The sequence below is a fragment of the Ixodes scapularis genome, unplaced genomic scaffold (assembly GCF_016920785.2).
Source record: "Ixodes scapularis isolate PalLabHiFi unplaced genomic scaffold, ASM1692078v2 PGA_scaffold4__175_contigs__length_147842914, whole genome shotgun sequence".
NCBI lineage: Eukaryota > Metazoa > Arthropoda > Arachnida > Ixodida > Ixodidae > Ixodes > Ixodes scapularis.
In genome coordinates, this window is record NW_024609879.1 from 17897883 (window position 1) to 17918454 (window position 20572).

Here is a 20572-nt window from a genome sequence, read left to right on the forward strand (position 1 = left end):
AAATGCGCCCAGTTCAAATGTGCCGTGATCGAACTATGATTTCACACCTTCTGACAGTTGGAGCACGAACACGAAAACAGAATACTGTCGGTGATGTGGCCTTTTAGATGTTTTAGCAAAGCCTCCCTTGTGTGGCACTCTTCTAGGCATGGTGGCAAAGTGCACTGAAAGCTTTCCAAACTCGTCGAAACAAACCAAACTTCCCTTAGGCGTACCAATGCCTATGTCTTCTCAAAATATGACACCTGAGAGCATCATACGTAACAAACTGGCGACAGCATCCTTCGTCCACACACTGAAGAATTCGAGAGCTGAAAACGTGCTCATCGAGTTGCACAACCATCAAGCGTGCTTGAACAGAAACTACAAATTCTGCAAGTAAACATCTTTTAGAGTGTTGTATTTATGCCACCATTACACTATCCTTGCCAATCAAGCAGTAGATTGATAGTGAAATACCTGCCTCGAGTATCCAGTTGCCTTCCGCTCCGAATTTTCAGGTGCACAAAAATCCGGGAATGCCACAAACGAACGAGGACAAAATGGCGCGGAGACGGGTGGGAAGGCGGGAAAATGAACTGAACGTCAGCTTTTTCCACTTCTTTCCGCGTTATCCCAACCAACGTTCCTTTCTTTTGTTTATGCTTCTAGCTAGTCGCATTGTTGCTCTACTGTTTGCTCTTAGTTCTCTTTTTTTTTTTTTTTTTTTTTCCTTTTTCAGTTAAGGCAGTTACGCCAGTTACGCTCTGCGTTGGCGCGGCTGGCGCGGACAAAGAAAGGAGGTGAAGGGGCGAGAGGAGACTCTCTGGGTTTCCGCAGCTTCCGAAAGGTCAAACGTGGTGACCAATTAGCGAAGCGCGTCTTTTCTTTCTGTTTTCTTGCTCCATGAAGTTTTGCGTTTCCCTCTCGGTTTTTTTTGCTCGTTTACGGTGCATTTCAGATAATTCCTCTTCACGGCGTACTTGTAGTTTTTATTAGCGTATAGCGCCGTAAATTTGACGGTTACTTTTTACAGTGTATGCTTTCGAAGCTAAGCGCTTGTGAGCCCGAGCATGCTGGGCGCCGATAAAAGCTGCGCACAATGCCTGGTTACTACTACTGATATGTCAAAAAACACCTCGACCGCACGAACACTCGTGTGGGGGAAGCTCCAAAACTAATAGATTGCGTTTGTCCAAAGTGAAGTAGGGTAAGATGGGCCAAATGAGACGCGGGGCAAAATGCGACAGTTGGAGTAAAGGCACCCAACGAAAGTTTTTGTTTAGTGCCAGCTATCACCTAGACACAAGTCTCAAGCTTCACTGAGACGTGCCTTAGCCTGTTCACTTTGCGTGAGCCATAAATGACTGGCAAGTCCTTTCCGGAGAAAAAGAAATGCCGATTTGAGATTGCCGAGTTTACCGCCCGTCAAAGAGGTGCATAATTCCGCGCGAGATTTCGCTTCGAGAAGTACGCCCCGGTTGGCACAGACTTTCTACCAAGGTATAATTTAATTTCATTCCTAAGTTTTATTAGCTTCATGCAGACCAAATTTGAGTGTTCAGCGTGCTTTTTTTTACGGAAATAATTATTCACGTAACGGGATACGCGCGAGACAAAACGCGACAATGTGGCATTGTATGACGCGTGTGTCAATAATGTACCAGTTTCCTGGTTGTTCCTGAGTCATATTTTCCTCTCGGTGTCTAGGAGGATCAAAACGTACAAAAGAAAGACAACAGGGGCTTCATGGCGCATAAGTAACACTACGAATGCTCTTGAAAGTGAAGCAACAGCGTCACTCCCTTCGCGTTGCCGCCACACTTTTTGGCGCACCAAGGGATGTGCTTCAAAAGCGAGCAAAAAGATAAAAAACGGAAAAAGCAATGGCTCCACAAAAAAAAAAAAAAAATGGCGAGGCGTTTGGGGGGGGCGATCGCCCCCACCGCCCCCCCCCCCTTGGATCCGCCACTGGCTACCGGCGGGGCAAAACATGGGGCAAAAAATGAGATGTTAGGCAAAATGGGACGTTTTGAGTTTAGCGCCATCTGTAATTGATACCTTGCGGACAAGTGCCGGCAATGGTCCGCTTTACTTCATAGAAACTCTGCTACGATAGACCTGTTGCAAAACGTACAGCGCCACGACGGCAGGGAATTTTGGGAATACGTTATTCATCGTAACTTACCTTCACTGCTGAGCACCGCAACCGTGGCAGTTCTCTACCAGGTTCGACAAAGCGTTGGTGCAGCAGACGACAGAGCCGGTACAAAGGAGAGGGATGACTCAGAGCCGGACTCAGAGCCGGGGAGAGTTTGGCCAGTGGGTGTGGCGACGAAGGCGCCGGAGAGGAGAAAAGTAAATGAAAGGGAGGAGAGCGCCGAAGGAGCGAGAGAGAAAGAAGGGAGCAGAGAGGAGACGACCGCCATATTTGAGCAACGCTGTCGGAGACTGGTCGGAGAAGAGCACTGCTGAGGCTACGCGTCGTCTGCTACGGGCCGACTTCTTTTTCGCCTGAATAAAAGTTTGTGGCCCATAAGCCGAAAAATCTTCATTTATTAGCTTTTTAACCCACCGAGGAATAACAGAATGTCATTTTCTTGCCAGAGCCAGCTATATGAAAGGCAATAATCGAGATTTAGATGCCGATCCCACGCATTCCGCCGGGAGAATGATCGAAGATGGCGGCCCTCCCCACTCAGGTGGGAGCAGCCGGAAGTTCACGCGCATGCGCTCATGCCTCTCGCTCTACGCCGCGTGCTGATTGGCTCACTTGGGAGGAGAGCGTTACGGTGGCGAGATCATATATATATATAGACTGACCAAACTCTCCCCATATACGGCTCTGGCCTGACTTGGCCGCTCAAACGTTGTTGCCGTGGTAACCTGCGCTTGCTCGCGTATGGCACGTGGTATCGGGAGGGGAGGTGTTGGGAGAGGCGTACCGAGGACTCCCATTATTCGTCGCGCGGCGCGCGCGGGCTTTTGGGATTTTTGAAAATGGTCGATTGTTTAAAACAGGCGAAAACAAAAAAACGGCGCAGTTATTGTTGATGGGGCGAGATTCTGCACTTTCCTTCTGGAGCTGCGCAGCTTAGTTATGTACGTAAAAGCTAGTGTACCAAGTTAAACTTTTATTTTGCCTGTTTTGTTGGCTAACGAGATATAATTTTTCTGCTGAAAGTTTTGATTGTTTGTGATAAAATTGTTTAAGAAAGTACATGCAAGGGACAAAACGCGACAATATAGCCATAAACAGGCTTAAACAGATTTTGTGTGGGTTCAGTATTTTTTTCCTTATTATCAATGATTGACTGGACGTACAGAAGAAAAACCGGCGTCATAGTGTGGAAGTGACACAAATCTAGAAGGTGGGCATTAGCAGCATCGCTCTATTCGCACTGCAGCCAAAGCCCTCGGGGTCCCTACGGATGCACTCCAAAGCCGCACAAGGAAACTCACCGAATCTAAAATAGCAAGTGATTTATAAAAGTCACTTAAGATCCAAACAAGTTCTTTCCGAAGAGCAAAACGAAGAGCTAATCGAGCATATTGTGTGTATGCAGAGGTCTCTTTTTTGGGCTCGCCTTCAAAAAATAGTTTAGGTAGTTTACACTTACCGTGGAGCAAATCAAACCAAGGACTATTCATTGTGAAGGAGATGGTCTGCATACTCTTTGTTCACTGAATAAGCTGGTGAGGCGGAAGTGTTCTGCGAACCGTGCGACGAGCGCCAAATGGCAGTGCCTGGTGTGCAAAAAATGGAGTAAAATTGTGTCTTGTTCCGTGTGGATCCAATGCATGGCTTGCGAAAAGTGGCTCACGAAGATCGTGTAGGGATCCAAGCAGTATAATTTAAATGTTCCAAGTGCAAGAACTGAGCAGTCTTGGTTTTGATAGGGTGTCTCATTTTTTCCCGGGGCTCAGGGCGAGATGAGACATTTGTAACTTTTTATTATCAATAAATGTATAGTTCTAGTAACTCGACTTTAGTCATTTTTACTGACCGCAAAGCCAAAATGCCAAAAAAAATTTCATAGAGTTTTTTTTTAATTTGCAATGAACAAATTTAAACAGCATCGCTTTACAAAATTTTGTCTCGGTTTGCCTCGCCTTACCCTACATATAAAAAGTAGACTACAGCAGCACATTATACAACCATGGTTGTATAATGTGCTGCTGTAGTCTACTTTTTATATGTAGGGTAAGGCGAGGCAAACCGAGGATGCCACAAAGCATGTCCGCGATCTGGAGTTAGAGGTCTGCATATAAACGAAAGCGGAAGAAAGGCGTCACGGCTTCACTGGGCCAACCAAGCACCAGGTGAGTGGGCAGCAACAGCGAAGGCGGCTCGTTGTGAACCACTCAATCAAGTGGTTCACTTTTCAAGCTCAATGATAGGAGTCGTCCTTGCATGCTAATGTAGGATGATACATCGGCGAACACCATGGCTACCGCCGCCGCTTTATCTGCAGTATAGGCAACCTGCAATGCTGTTTGGTTTGGAGATATCTAGAGACTGAAGAAAGAAACACTGAATATTCCTGGAAGTGGTGGCGTCGCTTAGCCTAGTGTCCGAAGCAAGAAATGCTGGGTAGGCCAGGAAATTGTGGGCGTATAACTTGCCAGTACAGCGGAAGCTACGGCCCCTGCGAGCCAATGGGAACAAGGGTGTGAGGCACGTAACTACCAGAGCCTATTACCGGAGTGCGCTTTTACTGCGAAGAAGTGTGGGGATTTTCGCTTCATCACGCTCCAATGTGTGTGCGTTGTGTTCGTATACGTAGCACATATCGAGAAGCCGTCAGAACGCAATGAAGGGTGTAGCGTTTGCTCTTTGTCAAGTTACGAGACAGGGTATAACCGTGGGCTATCACTCCGCCAACGCCGCTTGGTCATTGCCGGCTGGCTATAAGCTAATCTAGACATCCGCCAGTGTTTACGCGGCTACAGCGGTAGGGCTCGCAGATTTGCAGTAGTGCCGTCTTCGCGCCTGGAAGGACCAAAGAGAAAAATGTTACACTCACAAAGAGGGGATCAGAAGATTGGTGTAAATTATCTAGGGAAAATTGATTGATGCACAACTGACTCGCATAGCTGGGGACAGGCAGGACAGAGGAAAATTGGGACTCCCTCCCGCGTGGCTCCGGGCCAAAGTCTTAACCCAGCTGTTTCTCCCGGTGGGTTCGGTGCTGAGGTAACGAGAAGGTTTGACCAGAGGAAAATTGACGACTCCCTCGCCGGGGGGAGAAGCGGCGGGTTATGTTCTTAGTTTTCTTGCCCAATCCTCCAATTAAAGGTCATCCTGGTGATATCCCACACTGCCTGGTGATAGTTAGGGGAGAAAATTGGTCTTAGAAGGGCGGAAGGAATCATCTAGGGGAAAATTGAATGATGCACAACTAACTAGCACAGCTGGGGACAGGCGGGACAATTTTACGGGACTACGGTGGACCTGCCAAGTGGCTAGCTTCAATGGACACAATATTGCGATTTTTTTTTTGTCAGTATTTGTGTGACATTACGGAGAAAATAAATGCTGGTGTGCCCCCATCATTTTCTTGTTTTTGAACTTACTGCCCAAAATCGCTGGTTTAAAGCATGACCACGCGACACGAACGAACCGCATACACCAATTGCATGATTTGTACCGACCAGGAAATGGAAATATGCTGCTCGAGGCGATGCTGTTGCCACGTCGTTCTGTGCTGGCCCATGTTGCATTCATCGACGGAGTATTAACAGCCTTATCCGCCGAAAGATTTCTAATTCTAACGGCGTCAGATTGTGAATGTCCATCACATGCTCGCGCAAACAACTGCTGAAACTTAGTTCGTCCGAGGCAGAGGCAGCTTGGGACTACGTGGAATAAAGCACTCCGCTGATCCGTCTGCGCGCGCCAACGTGGTAGAGGGGTTCAGAGCGATAAACTGGCAGCTGACTGCAACATGGCGGCGGCAATTTGCCGCCGCCATGTTGCACATTTTTAATCATTAGACACATGACCTTATCGTTTTACGTCAAGATTTTAACGAAGAACCGCACACAAATATTTGCCTAAATAATTGCTTATTGATCTTTAATAACAGTATCAACGGGATAAGTCTTGGTTAGTTTGTTTTATGTCCAAAATGTGCTTTTACGACAATAACTTGGGCAGCTTTGCAATGCCTCTGCTCTGCTAGATGCCGTCAGCCACGGTGCTGCATTTTGGGTTTTTATCGGGGATAGACACTGATCTCTGAGGCCGTACCAGTATTGCAAAAATCGTTTATCATGTTTTTTACAGCGATTACAATATAAATCTCGGCTCAGATTTCCGTAATGCCGGTGTCCCACTAGAGCGACATACAGAAACAAAAGACAAAGACAAGCCTCAAACCAGTCTTTCGCGATTTCAGTCGCTCTGTAGAGTAACGGAGGCTATGCTCAAACACGAGCATCATGCACGCGAGGGTATCTTTGGCAGGCTTGCACTCGCTCGTGCTTACTTCGCGAGCACCGAACGACTAAACGCCTGCCAAAGGTACCATCACGAGCGTGCTGCATGGGTTTGAGGCTTGTCGCTGTCTTTTGTGTCTGTCTGTCGCTCTAGTGGGACGCGGGCTTAAAAGCTTCAGGATTTGGTACGGTCACGTGTTTAGTGGTCAAAATTGAACATGGCCGCAGCCAAATGGGGGTCGGGATACCAGTTTACCTATTTACTCGCAGAATGAACGCACTTTTATTTCCGAAAAATCAATGCAAAGTTGGGGGGGGGGGGGGAGGGCATTCATTACGTGAAGTAAAATTTTTGTGTCCGTATTTACTCGCATAATAAACGGACCTTTAAAGGCCCGTTCACACTCTTACGTCCGAGTAAGACCGAGAGACCAGACCGGTTCTTAAGCCTGTTGCGATCTCTCGGGAACAGCTCCGCTGTAGCGCATCCGGTCCTAAGAAGTCGTAAGAGGATTAAAAACCGGTCTTGTCTCTGGGTCTACTCGGTTGCAAGAGTGTGAACCGGCCTTTATCCCGAAAAATCGACGTAACTTCTTATCTTTTTTTCGCGCGGTGCGCGACCCCGTCCCCAAACTGGGCTGTGCAAAAATAAATAAATAAATAAATAAAAAGCTTCTTTGTGTTTTTTTCTTAGTTCCGTGGTTTTTTTTTTTTGCCGCCTTTCGCAAGTTGTTTTGGTTGCTTAGGCGAGGGCTTCTCTCCTTATCTTTCTTATCTCCTTGCGCGCGACCGCGTAACCAAACTGCGCTGTAAAAAAAAAAGAAGGAAAAGCTAGTTTTTTTTTTCAGTTCCGTTTTTTTTTTTGCCGCCTTTTGCCAGCTGTTTCGTTTGCTCAGGCGAGGGCTTCTCCGCTTATCTTTCTTATCTCCTTGAGCGCGACCCCGTAACCAAACTGAGCTGTACAAAAAAAAAAAGGAAAAAAAAGCGTTTTTTTTTTTTGCCGCCTTTCGCCAGCTGTTTCGTTTGCTCAGGCGAGGGCTTCTCCGCTTGCTTTCTTATCTCCTTGAGCGCGACCCCGTAACCAAACTGAGCTGTGCAAAAAAAGCTCCTTTGTGTTTTTTTCTTAGTTCCGTGTTTTTTTTGTTTTTTTTGCCGCCTTTCGCAAGCTGTTTTGTTTGCTTAGGCGAGGGCTTCTCTCCTTATCTTTCTTATCTCCTTGCGCGCGACCGCGTAACCAAACTGCGCTGTAAAAAAAAAAGAAGGAAAAGCTAGTTTTTTTTAGTTCCGTTTTTTTTTGCCGCCTTTTGCCAGCTGTTTCGTTTGCTCAGGCGAGGGCTTCTCCGCTTATCTTTCTTATCTCCTTGAGCGCGACCCCATAACCAAACTGAGCTGTACAAAAAAAAAGGAAAAAAAAGCGTTTTTTTTTTGCCGCCTTTTGCCAGCTGTTTCGTTTGCTCAGGCGAGGGCTTCTCCGCTTGCTTTCTTATCTCCTTGAGCGCGACCCCGTAACCAAACTGAGCTGTGCAAAAAAAGCTCCTTTGTGTTTTTTTCTTAGTTCCGTGGTTTTTTTTTTGTTTTTTTTTTGCCGCCTTTCGCAAGCTGTTTTGTTTGCTTAGGCGAGGGCTTCTCTCCTTATCTTTCTTATCTCCTTGCGCGCGACCGCGTAACCAAACTGCGCTGTAAAAAAAAAAAAGAAGGAAAAGCTAATTTTTTTTTTAGTTCCGTTTTTTTGCCGCCTTTTGCCAGCTGTTTCGTTTGCTCAGGCGAGGGCTTCTCCGCTTATCTTTCTTATCTCCTTGAGCGCGACCCCGTAACCAAACTGAGCTGTACAAAAAAAAAGAAGGAAAAAAAAGCGTTTTTTTTTTGCCGCCTTTCGCCAGCTGTTTCGTTTGCTCAGGCGAGGGCTTCTCCGCTTGCTTTCTTATCTCCTTGAGCGCGACCCCGTAACCAAACTGAGCTGTGCAAAAAAAGCTCCTTTGTGTTTTTTTCTTAGTTCCGTGGTTTTTTTTTTTGCCGCCTTTCGCAAGCTGTTTTGTTTGCTTAGGCGAGGGCTTCTCTCCTTATCTTTCTTATCTCCTTGCGCGCGACCGCGTAACCAAACTGCGCTGTAAAAAAAAAAAAAGAAGGAAAAGCTAGTTTTTTTTTTAGTTCCGTTTTTTTTTGCCGCCTTTCGCCAGCTGTTTCGTTTGCTCAGGCGAGGGCTTCTCCGCTTATCTTTCTTATCTCCTTGAGCGCGACCCCGTAACCAAACTGAGCTGTACAAAAAAAAGGAAAAAAAAGCGTTTTTTTTTTGCCGCCTTTCGCCAGCTGTTTCGTTTGCTCAGGCGAGGGCTTCTCCGCTTGCTTTCTTATCTCCTTGAGCGCGACCCCGTAACCAAACTGAGCTGTGCAAAAAAAGCTCCTTTGTGTTTTTTTCTTAGTTCCGTGGTTTTTTTTTTTTTGCCGCCTTTCGCAAGCTGTTTTGTTTGCTTAGGCGAGGGCTTCTCTCCTTATCTTTCTTATCTCCTTGCGCGCGACCGCGTAACCAAACTGCGCTGTAAAAAAAAAAAGAAGGAAAAGCTAGTTTTTTTTTAGTTCCGTTTTTTTTTGCCGCCTTTCGCCAGCTGTTTCGTTTGCTCAGGCGAGGGCTTCTCCGCTTATCTTTCTTATCTCCTTGAGCGCGACCCCGTAACCAAACTGAGCTGTACAAAAAAAAAAGGAAAAAAAAGCGTTTTTTTTTGCCGCCTTTCGCCAGCTGTTTCGTTTGCTCAGGCGAGGGCTTCTCCGCTTGCTTTCTTATCTCCTTGAGCGCGACCCCGTAACCAAACTGAGCTGTGCAAAAAAAGCTCCTTTGTGTTTTTTCTTAGTTCCGTGGTTTTTTTTTTTTTTTGCCGCCTTTCGCAAGCTGTTTTGTTTGCTTAGGCGAGGGCTTCTCTCCTTATCTTTCTTATCTCCTTGCGCGCGACCGCGTAACCAAACTGCGCTGTAAAAAAAAAGAAGGAAAAGCTAGTTTTTTTTTAGTTCCGTTTTTTTTGCCGCCTTTTGCCAGCTGTTTCGTTTGCTCAGGCGAGGGCTTCTCCGCTTATCTTTCTTATCTCCTTGAGTGCGACCCCGTAACCAAACTGAGCTGTACAAAAAAAAAAAGAAGGAAAAAAAAAGCGTTTTTTTTTGCCGCCTTTCGGCAGCTGTTTCGTTTGCTCAGGCGAGGGCTTCTCCGCTTGCTTTCTTATCTCCTTGAGCGCGACCCCGTAACCAAACTGAGCTGTGCAAAAAAAGCTCCTTTGTGTTTTTTTCTTAGTTCCGTGGTTTTTTTTGTTTTTTTTTTGCCGCCTTTCGCAAGCTGTTTTGTTTGCTTAGGCGAGGGCTTCTCTCCTTATCTTTCTTATCTCCTTGCGCGCGACCGCGTAACCAAACTGCGCTGTAAAAAAAAAAGAAGGAAAAGCTAGTTTTTTTTTAGTTCCGTTTTTTTTTTGCCGCCTTTTGCCAGCTGTTTCGTTTGCTCAGGCGAGGGCTTCTCCGCTTATCTTTCTTATCTCCTTGAGCGCGACCCCGTAACCAAACTGAGCTGTACAAAAAAAAAGGAAAAAAAAAAGCGTTTTTTTTTTTGCCGCCTTTCGCCAGCTGTTTCGTTTGCTCAGGCGAGGGCTTCTCCGCTTGCTTTCTTATCTCCTTGAGCGCGACCCCGTAACCAAACTGAGCTGTGCAAAAAAAGCTCCTTTGTGTTTTTTTCTTAGTTCCGTGGTTTTTTGTTTTCTTTTTGCCGCCTTTCGCAAGCTGTTTTGTTTGCTTAGGCGAGGGCTTCTCTCCTTATCTTTCTTATCTCCTTGCGCGCGACCGCGTAACCAAACTGCGCTGTAAAAAAAAAAAGAAGGAAAAGCCAGTTTTTTTTTTAGTTCCGTTTTTTTTTGCCGCCTTTTGCCAGCTGTTTCGTTTGCTCAGGCGAGGGCTTCTCCGCTTATCTTTCTTATCTCCTTGAGCGCGACCCCGTAACCAAACTGAGCTGTACAAAAAAAAAAGAAGGAAAAAAAAGCGTTTTTTTTTTGCCGCTTTTCGCCAGCTGTTTCGTTTGCTCAGGCGAGGGCTTCTCCGCTTGCTTTCTTATCTCCTTGAGCGCGACCCCGTAACCAAACTGAGCTGTGCAAAAAAAAGCTCCTCTTTGTTTTTGTTTTCTCTTAGTTCTGTTTTTTTTTGTTTTTTTTGCCGCCTTTCGCAAGCTGTTTCGTTTGCTTAGGCGAGGGCTTCTCCGCTTATCTTATCTCCTTGCGCGCGGCACGCGACCCCAAAGTCCAGACTGGGCTGTGCAAAAAAAAGAAAAGCTCCTGTTTTTTTTTTCTTGCTTCCGTTGGATCTTTATTTTTTTTAACACCTTTTGCAAGGAGTTTTGTTCGCCCACGCATTCGCGACCAGGATAGAAAAGTGCACGCGTGGGGGAGGGGGTCAAAATTTTGACATCCGAGTTGGGGGTGCATTTAATACGCGAGTGAAAGAGCCGAAATTTTGAGAGCAGCCTTGGGGGGTGCGTTTATTACGCGAGTGTGTTCATTGTGCGAGTAAATACGGTATTGCTCCAAGCCTCTCTACCTCGTTGGCACACGAGCACCTTCATTGACTGCTTCACTCAGAGAATTTTCCCCGAGGAAGGGCGTGTCCTCAACTTTTAATATTTTAGAGCGCAGCTCTTAGGGGCCCGTTCCCGGCTTGAGCGGCGTCGCCGTCGGCGTAACCAAGGTCATCCCAAGGTCACGTGACCCCAAGGTCACGTGACCCCTCCCAAGGTCATCTCAAGGTCACGTGACCCCCCGAAGGTCACGTGGGGACATCTTGGGATCACGTGACCCCCAAGGTCACGTGACCCCTCCCAAGGTCATCTCAGGGTCATGTGACCTTGGGGGTCACGTGGGGTCATCTTGGGATCACGTGACCCCTCCCAAGGTCATCTCAAGGTCACGTGACCCCCAAGTCACGTGACCCCTCTGAGGTCACGTGACCCCCGAGGTCACGTGACCGCTCCCAAGGTCATCTCAAGGTCACGTGACCCCAAGGTCCCCACGTGACCCCCCAGGTCACGTGACCCCTCCGAGGTCACGTGACCCCTCCGAGTTCACGTGACCCCTCTGAGGTCACGTGACCCCCGAGGTCACGTGACCGCTCCCAAGGTCATCTCAAGGTCACGTGACCCCAAGGTCCCCACGTGACCCCCCAGGTCACGTGACCCCTCTGAGTTCACGTGACCCCTCTGAGGTCACGTGACCCCCTGAGGTCACGTGGGGGTCACCTTGGGGGTCACGTGACCTTGAGGTGACCCCCATGTGACACCCAAGGTCACGTGACCCCCAGGTAACACCTCCCCGAGGTCACGTGACCCGCCTCCCCGAAGTCACGTGACACCCCCCCCCCCGAGGTCACGTGACCCCCCCCCGGAGCATATTAAAGAATGAGGGGAGGAGAAGGAGGAGGGGTCTACCCTCCCCTCAGTACCCTTCACTCCTCCTCCTCAAGAGCTGCGCTCCAATTCGGCGTTACAGGGGTTTGTAAACGGCTTTCACTTTTTTTTAAGAGGGAAATAGGCCACGCAACTTATTTTTCGATTTTGGAAATGCTTTCAGCGCGTAAGTCACGTTACCACCATAAAATGACGATCTCAGAAACAACTTCAGTGCACCTTTAAGACCATACATTTCGTGTACACCGACTTCATCCGTGGGATCATCGAGAATTGAGCATTTCTTCTACATTTATTTTTCACCATGAGTGGGCATTCAACTGGGATTTTACGTAGTAGACTACAAAAAGCTGAATCGATGGAAAGCTACGAAACCACTACTAGCACCACAAAGAGTAAAAAGTATTTATTTGGTGTCCTCATAGAATTTATACAGCACATTTTTTTTTATAGTTCCAGCATTATTTTTTAGAAGCAGGATTACAGGCAGCTTGCAAATAAATATGATGGGGAATGTTGAAGAGCCATGATTATGAAGAGTCGCAAAAGGTAGAAACGCGGGCATAAAAAAATCACAAACAACCCTACTAAGAGAAACAGCTTTGGAATGTATGTCATTGTATGTGCTAAGAAAACATCACAGCATTTATTTGTGCAATTGGCTGCAGAAGCCAGCCTTGAAAGAGAAAAAAGATGGAGCAAAGAATAGTTTCCACTTTTTTTTACTCCTTTAGGTCATCTTGCGGTAGCACACTCCTCCTATATCTAGAAAGGGGAAGTTCATTCAGGGCTATCCTGAATGTCCCGTGCCAGACGTCTGTATTCTATGAAGCTCAGCCCAGAAGCCACGTGTAGCAGGCTTATATCTTCTGGCTGAACATTGACCTGCCAATATATATATCCATATTTATATATACATTAAAATTGCCTCATCAAAATAATGAAGACATACAAAAGAGACATTTACAATTCTGCCTATCAGGGTAGGGCTGGATCAGTTAAGAAGCCATATAAAATCTTAATATATGTACAAGCATATGTGTATATTGTTACGTGTTATATACAACAGACCAGTGTCATATAATGTATAAAATAAAATGGCATTCATTACTCACACTTGACACACACTTTAAAATGGCGAGAGCAGCAGGAAGATCACAATTACAATTTTTAGAATTCTTCAACAGCTAAGAACCAAAGCTTCGGTACACCACGATTTCACTGTAAATACAGCCAAATCTAAAAAAAAGAAAACTTTAATGCCCTAAGAAACGGCTGAGAAACTGACTAAACGAGGTAAGCGCATTAAAGATTTCTCGGCCTTACATGCAGAAGGTGAACACAGTTCACCAGTGTGTCACATTCCTCGCAAAAACACAAGTGCACATCTAACTTACTTGAGAGCAGAAATAAACCCGGGTGCGTTGCTAAGGGCCCACGCGGGAAATCGAGACTACTTTGGGCGGAACATCAAACAGCTTCGGACGTCTCCTAGACATTACCGTTTAAGTGAGACATGCAAAATGGATCACCGCCTGGAGCAGCACGATAGCTGCAAATGCGAACATTCGATCGATCGTTTAACACCGAAAACATACAGATAATATCCGACGAAAACACTATGCCAGCAAAGCGGCATTCAATCACTTCGGTAAGAAGTCTAAGAACATAGCATAACATTATGCAGTCAGTCCGCTCTAGCAACTACCAATCGGGCAACTCTGCGTCACTCCAGCAAAACAAAACACCATCGTCCTGGTTTCGTGGCAGTGTGGCCACGGCCAAAATCGATGCTCAATCAAGAGGCTCCCCATGGAAGAGGATTCGTGCGACGGCCGGCGGCTACCACCAGCGGACAAAGAGCACCGCAGTGAGGCTCAGTGCCAGCACAGCCGCGAGAGATGCCCTGGTGTCGGCGGCGGCGTCGGGTTCCGTCTCCCGTTCCAGCTGGTCGGTGCCTGCCTTGGTGCCCTTGACGGTGTTGCAGTCGTTGCCGCACTCGACCCCGTCGCATACGTCGCACAGGGTGGTCTTGTACGGGCTGTAGAACATCCGGGCACTGCGGGCTGGTGGAACATGCAGATTGGTTACACGTCGTCCAGAGGAAAAAGGACGTGCCTGCTTCCTCCACCTTCCACCTTCCCCTTCCATCTCCACCTTCCACCCTCCATCTCCCATCTCCACCTTCCACCCTCCATCTCCACCTTCCACCCTCCATCTCCCATCTCCACCTTCTACCCTCCATCTCCCATCCACCTCCACCTCCACCAAGCCCCACCTCCAGTGTGAGTTTACTAGTTTCAACTAGTTGCTAAATGAGCTACACTTCCAGAGTACCGCATTCCTTTTCTTTGGCATTTTGCCGACAATACAGTCACTCTATTCAACAATATTCTGGTTCGCTGCGGCATCATTGGACAGCGGCAGTCAGGCAAGTCGCTATCATCATCATTGCGTTTTTTCAAAGCCACCATCTTGGGTCCATCGATCCTCTGCCTGCTGCTGTTTGCCGTTTACTGCGCGCGCACGCTGAAGTCCGTCGCTCGGCACGCGAATTTTTGTGTTACGTCAAGATACGAACAACACGACTTTGATTCGCTGCCACAGCTGCGGCCGCGGCAGCTGGTGCAGGCGACGGCTACAGCTCGGCTTGGCTCAGCTACAGTCACTCCTCCATCTGCGCGCGGACCCAAGATGGCGGCGCCTGACGTGCTTCAGAAGCAAAGTTTGGGAGTTTCGGTACTCTGAAAGCGTAGCTTTACTAAGTGACTCTAGTTTTAACAACGCTCTGGCATCTTGTGAGCCTCAAGCAAACATGTGCAGCCAAGGCAGGGCAGAAGGCGACGAGTGCACGTTGGAGGAAAAGGTGCCTGCCAGCGGCTATATAGTTGGATTCTCACGAAGTGAGCAAAGATATTGTTAGCGGATGGTTTGTCTGCTATCACGAGTGAGGAATGGGCTTTGTCGGCCATCATTCGCAGGTGCAAATACAACAAGAAAACAGATTCAAGCTGTGTGCTATCAGAACCAAAAGAAAGGTATGACACAAACCGAGTGCCACGGCAAAGTGATATTGGATGCAGGTTGAAATTGTGGCTGTCTGCTATTTCACGTAGGAAGCGATCGACAACCTGTGCTTCCTATGCAAATCTCAACTTGTTCTGCTGCCACACACGAGCTGACAATGGCCGGTGGATGAAGGAAGGCTTGCGACAAGCATGTCGGAGGCTGCAAGACCTCTCTTGCCATCCGTGTGTTGGTGAGACGTTCTCACCAAAATGCCGCCCAATTATGAACGTGCGAACGGGCAAAAAAAACTTATTATTGGTAAATAACACTTGCCCAGCAGAAAGTTGTGATGGCATGTCCCATCAAAAGTCGAGAAAGCTCTCACTCTCACAAAGGACCAAAATCAGACACCCAGAAATGGCAGTAATGTCACCTGTGGCACAAGCTGGCTTCACTCACTGCATAACTATTGTTTGACCGCAAGTCCAAGAAGCCTATCTCTGCCTAACCTTTCCCAACATCTGGGAGAAGCCTGCCTAGTCTCTTGTGTCCGCAAGGATGTATGTAGCCGCACAGACACTTACATAATGACACCGATTGTGCCTATACAAGGCAATCTCAACATTAAAAAAAATGGCTACTACTTTCACAAAAAGCAACTCACTTCCATAAATACTCAAATGTGTTATGCACTCTAGTAATCAATGTCCACAAGACACTTCAGTAAAGCATTACCATAACCCATTCTCGTAATGCCCAAAAGTGCCCAGCTCTCCCCTATAAACCATTCCTACTTTCCCTCATCCCCAGCTACTTAGTGCACATATCTGGTACCGGGTACGAGAAAAAAGCGAGACTTTACAACCTGGAGTAAACAAAGAGCCTATAAGAGGCAAAACACCAATGAACGACAGCTGCAATTAAAATGTGCATGCTGCCCAGTGGTGTGACAAGGGCAAAACAGGCTCCTCCCTGTATCGGAAGTTTCGCAATTCAAAATGGCAACACCCGCATGAAAAAAGTCTATGTTAGAATCTGAAGGGGTCGCCAGTGCCCTGCTCACCGAGGTCGTAGTAGTCGTAGACCTTGACGGGCACGGGCTTTTGGTTGGCCACCTTGTGCTCTCTGTGGGCGGGCACAGTCACACACAGCTCCTCCCTCCCAATCTGCACGAGGAGAGGGCACATCGTAAGCACGGACATCGGTAATTCTAAGAGCTAAAAAAAAAAAAAAAGAGCGACAGAAGAGGGCAAAAAAGAAGCAGACAAAAAGTTTGGTGTGTTAGTTCCACCACAATGTATGTACTGAAGTTGTTCGAGTGCTTGTCAAAGTTTTAATGCATCAACATAGAACACTTGTTTTCATAAAAACCCGCCGGTATCAAGTCGTGTGTCAGCGCCATGCATGACGCTGCAAGGAGAGGGGGTGGTGAGGAGGTCTGTCGGCAGTAGGGAGAAAGGAAGAGAGGTGACGTCAGCTCTTCGGACGAATACGAGCGTCGCACAGCTGGCGCAGAGCCAGAGATGAGCAGGCACCGCGCCGCTTTGGAATCCGGCCCAGCTCAGTTGCCGCTTGGGCGATGGATGCGGTTCTTTCCACGAGTGATTAAGGGGGTGAAAAAAAAAAATTGAAAACGAGTAATAAACGGTTCAAAAGCAGTCATAAACTAATGGAAACGGGTAATAAATGACAGAAAAGCGGTGATAAATTAATGGCAAGGTGTCCTAAACAAATAGAAAGGTGAAAAGCGGGTGAGAAAGAACCAGTGCCAACGCATTTCCATCGGATGGATCCCAATGATCGTCACACATTAAATGCATCAGCACTTACTCCATTGATGCTTGCGGCCGTCTTTGGGCTGGACTAGACTGGACTGGTTTCATGAAGCCGTGGCACGGTTCCCACCGTGCTCTTTCGCTTCGTCTGTTCGCTCGTTATGTCCACTTTCTCTCTTACATAAGAGGAAATGAGTCCTCTCGCACGCATCCAATAGTGCACAACTGTTGACACACACTCCTTTTACGACGACACCGGGGAAGGCATGTGGTTTCGTTTCCCCAGTATGCGCAACGTAAGAGACCATGTAAAACAGGTGCAGCAGCGACACCATTTGTGCGTAACCGCCAACAACTGGCAGGAAAGATTGTCTCTTTGACCGCAACAGTATGCGAACTGTAGGCAGCGATCGAGGAAAGCTGTGGTGGCTGCAATGGTATGCGAACCGTTGAGAGGTTGGAATTTTGATCCTTTGCAGAGTTGGAACCCCCGTGCTAAATGCCAATGTATTCCGTCGAGAATCAGCGTAACAACAGCAGCAATGTCGGCATGCTATTTTTTATCTGATACACAATGCAGACGTTTTCTTGCAAGGTAATACTGAAAAAGATTAGGTACCGACCTTCAAAGTGACATTGTTCTGCTTCTTCGCGTTTATTAACGCCTCGCTAGCGATTCCCGTTCCGAGCGGCGGGAATACATTGAAATATGGCAGACTTTTCTCTCTAGATTTTGGTACAAATTCCATGGTACATTAATTTAAATCAAATTGTAGATTCGAATTTGTCATTAGAAAAATCATATGCACACTAAATTAAAGTTAAATGAGAAAATAAAAAAAAAAATGTTCAAGAACCCTTGTTATTTTTCAAAACTAAGAACTCGGTGGATAAAATCACACTCGAAAAAAATCAAGTCAAATTTAGGGTTTTTACGTGCTGATATCTTTTGATCACGAAAATGCAAGTGGAAGGCAACACACAACAAGCACTTACTTGCGCTTTCTATTTTCGTGATGTTTAAAGGGCAACTCCGCTTCTTTTCCAGTAGTGCAAAACTATACAGTTCTCTTTGTTATCATCTACGAAACCCCCATGGCAAATATTACGACGGAATTCCGCCTAGAAGTTCATTAAAATCGCTGTCAAAGTTTGACAAGCACGAATCCGCTGGTTTTGGATGAGACGTGCGGGCCAGACAACACTGCCCGGCTGCATTTCCGCTTCCTCCAAATTCCTTCTCCCGGCACGTCCGTGACGTCATCAAGCATGTACAGCTTCTTTTTTTTTTTTTTCAATTTTGTTTTCTTTCTCGGGGAGAGCACGGGCGGCGCCAGCGCCGTGAGAGACGTGAGTGACGCGCTCGGCCGGCCCGGCGCTCGACTATTGATACTACTGATAGGCCCATCGCCTCGTTGAGCGCGGCTTGTGTATTCAGTGCGCTCCTTGCACTGACATCGCATCGCATACTTTTGAACACCATGTAAAAGGAGGAGAGGGAAGCTGCTTTTGTAAGAATTATGAGTGACGGGTTAATCTTCTATAATCTTCTGGGAGGAGAATAGCGACGCCTGTGCTAATCCAGGAGGCACAAAGGAGGATCCTGATAAGAGGGGAGCTCCTTCTTCCCCTTGTATATCACATGGGTGTACATGCTTAGTGATGCCGAATATACAATGTTGTCCGGCTTTGCCACCGTTTTTCAGTTTCGGTTTGTGATCATGGCTAGAGTAAAATTACACGAAAGATATTTTATTTTTCTCAAAACAAAAGATTGGGGATTGTTTTTGAGTGCTTCAAAAAGCAAAATCGGCCACTATCTCAAAATTTTTTAAATTAAGCGGAGTTGCCCTTTAACCAACTAGACCAACAAATTATTTTGTTATGTTTTGATGTTGTTCACGGCACCTATCGCTATCACAGCCGTGTTGGCTGGAAAATCACCCTGCGAGAGCTGTAGTGCTCGGTTGCCGGAGAATAAATGATGCCGGAGTCACGCCAGCGTCTCCGATTCATCGATCACCCACCGGAACACCACGGTCCAAAACCAACGGAGGGCATTGATAAGCGCTGGGAAAAAGCTGAGGATTACTTTCAACCACCTGGAGATTTCTCGATGGGCAACATACATTAAATCTTGGTTACAGGGCGCCTTCTCTGCAATAAGCCTTGGTCGGGACGCGTTTCTCCTCGATTGAGAATAGACCCTGCCACATGGGGATCCGTAGGCCGACACTTGGCCTCAAAGCTACCAAGACAACTCCTAAAAAAAAATTGCTACATGTATTCACCAATGATTGTGGTCTTTTTTTCACACCATAAACTTCGTCTCTCGGACAGCTTTGCAGAGAATGTTTCTCAGTGCATCGCAACAATCAATTCTATACGTGCCTAAGGAGATACGGGTAAAGTGTGCAGAACGAGTCTTCGACTGGTGCATTTAACGTCCCTACTGCTCACTCGTCAAAAGTGGTCGCAAAGCGGCAACGAAATACGTCGCGGGAGCCTGCCCGTTACGCTGCCGAATGTCGCAATCCCAGCGAATGGTAATAAACATTCCAGCAACGAAGGACAAGCAAACGCAAATGTCACTGCCATTGCAGTGTTCCAACTCCTGGCTGCTGAAACTTCCACTCAGAGTCAAGCTGGAGAGCGAAATACAGTGGAGCAGGGGCGTCTGCCTCCTCTACCAGGATCGCAGCAGGCAGCACCACAATGCAAGTGTGACTTGATTGGGCAGAAACTGAGGGACCACTTTTGAGGACATATACCTGTCAATACAATGGTCATAGACGGTACGGGCGGGTGGTGCACTCACCCTGTCGAAGTAGATGACCACGTTGGTGTCCGAGTCCTGGCTCTCAACCCTGCGTACCTCCTTGGTCCTGTGGATGCTGCTGAGCGTGTCGAAGTCAAAGAGGTAGCCCGAAGGAAGCCCCACCTCCATCACCGCCATGTTGCTCGCCTCCCCTTCGCCACGGTAGCTGCGGAGACGAATGCGGAATGCGGTCAGCACCACTGAACGTAGCCATCGTGGAGCACTGCCTGACGTTGACAAATCCGAAACTCTCGATGGTCAATGCAGATAGATCTCGGAGAAGAGAAAGGGCACACCGAGCGACAAACTCCGGGCAAAGGGAGCAGCGAGAAGCAATAAAGACAATCAAGTTGGAGTCACGCGTGTCCCATATTTTAATTATCTTTGTTGTCGCCTTACGTCGAGTTTAGGAGCGAATGACGGTGGACACACCGGACGAACCTACAATAGCTGGGCACAATGGGTTACGAGCTCGTAGGTCTGTAAAAAATTTGGTAGGGATGAATGGGCAGTGCCATCTGGTGCAGAATTCTCAGAACTCCGAAACGTACTGTGGTCGCACTCGCTGCACCCGACCTCAAGATCGGGTCCAGCAAATTGACTCGCTGAAAAACACCCGACCGGTGTCTAAAGGGTTCAGCAAATTGACTCCTTGAAAAACACCCAACCGGTGTCTAAACATCCGAGTAAGTCAGCCTACGGTAAAGTAGCATCAGCTACCCGATGTTCCGTGTCCTTCCCGAATTTCCCCACCATTGCATGCTTTTCCCATTAGTGGACACCTCGACAATGCAGCCGTAAACACAAGCTGTATCGCTCTCAAATTTACGCTTGCCGCTTCCCTGGCACGTAGGCTTTGTTGTGCGTGCGATGCCTTTAGTGCAGGGGCCAATGTCAGTGTTCACGAGTTGCACCCCCAGAGGACTCACTGTGTGCAGACACTGAGCTGTAGGTAGCTCTCGGTAGAGGTCTTATCCAGCAGTGGGTTGAGGAAGAAGGCAGGGGCCTCCGAAGATACGGCCAGGTTGAAGGACCACGACACCTGCACGCGGGAGGAGGGAGAGTGTGGGCAAATGACGCAGGGAACCGCGTCACGCGTGTCAAGGCAGTTCACGCTTGAGTGTGTCT

The 20572-nt window shown here is 47.5% G+C and overlaps 1 protein-coding gene across 1 annotated transcript in view; it reads right to left on the reverse strand.

Moving 5' to 3' along the window:
- Positions 1-12233: 12233 nt before the first annotated feature.
- The window catches only part of LOC8034452 (CD109 antigen), an 81808-nt gene continuing 73469 nt past the window's right edge, over positions 12234-20572 (reverse strand). The window contains exons 32-35 of the mRNA XM_040215996.3: positions 20374-20486; positions 19445-19610; positions 15915-16017; positions 12234-13908 (exon numbers count right to left, since the gene is read on the reverse strand). Coding sequence (XP_040071930.1) covers positions 13685-13908; positions 15915-16017; positions 19445-19610; positions 20374-20486 — 606 coding nt within the window. The 3' untranslated portion in view covers positions 12234-13684. The remainder of the gene's footprint in view (positions 13909-15914; positions 16018-19444; positions 19611-20373; positions 20487-20572) is intronic.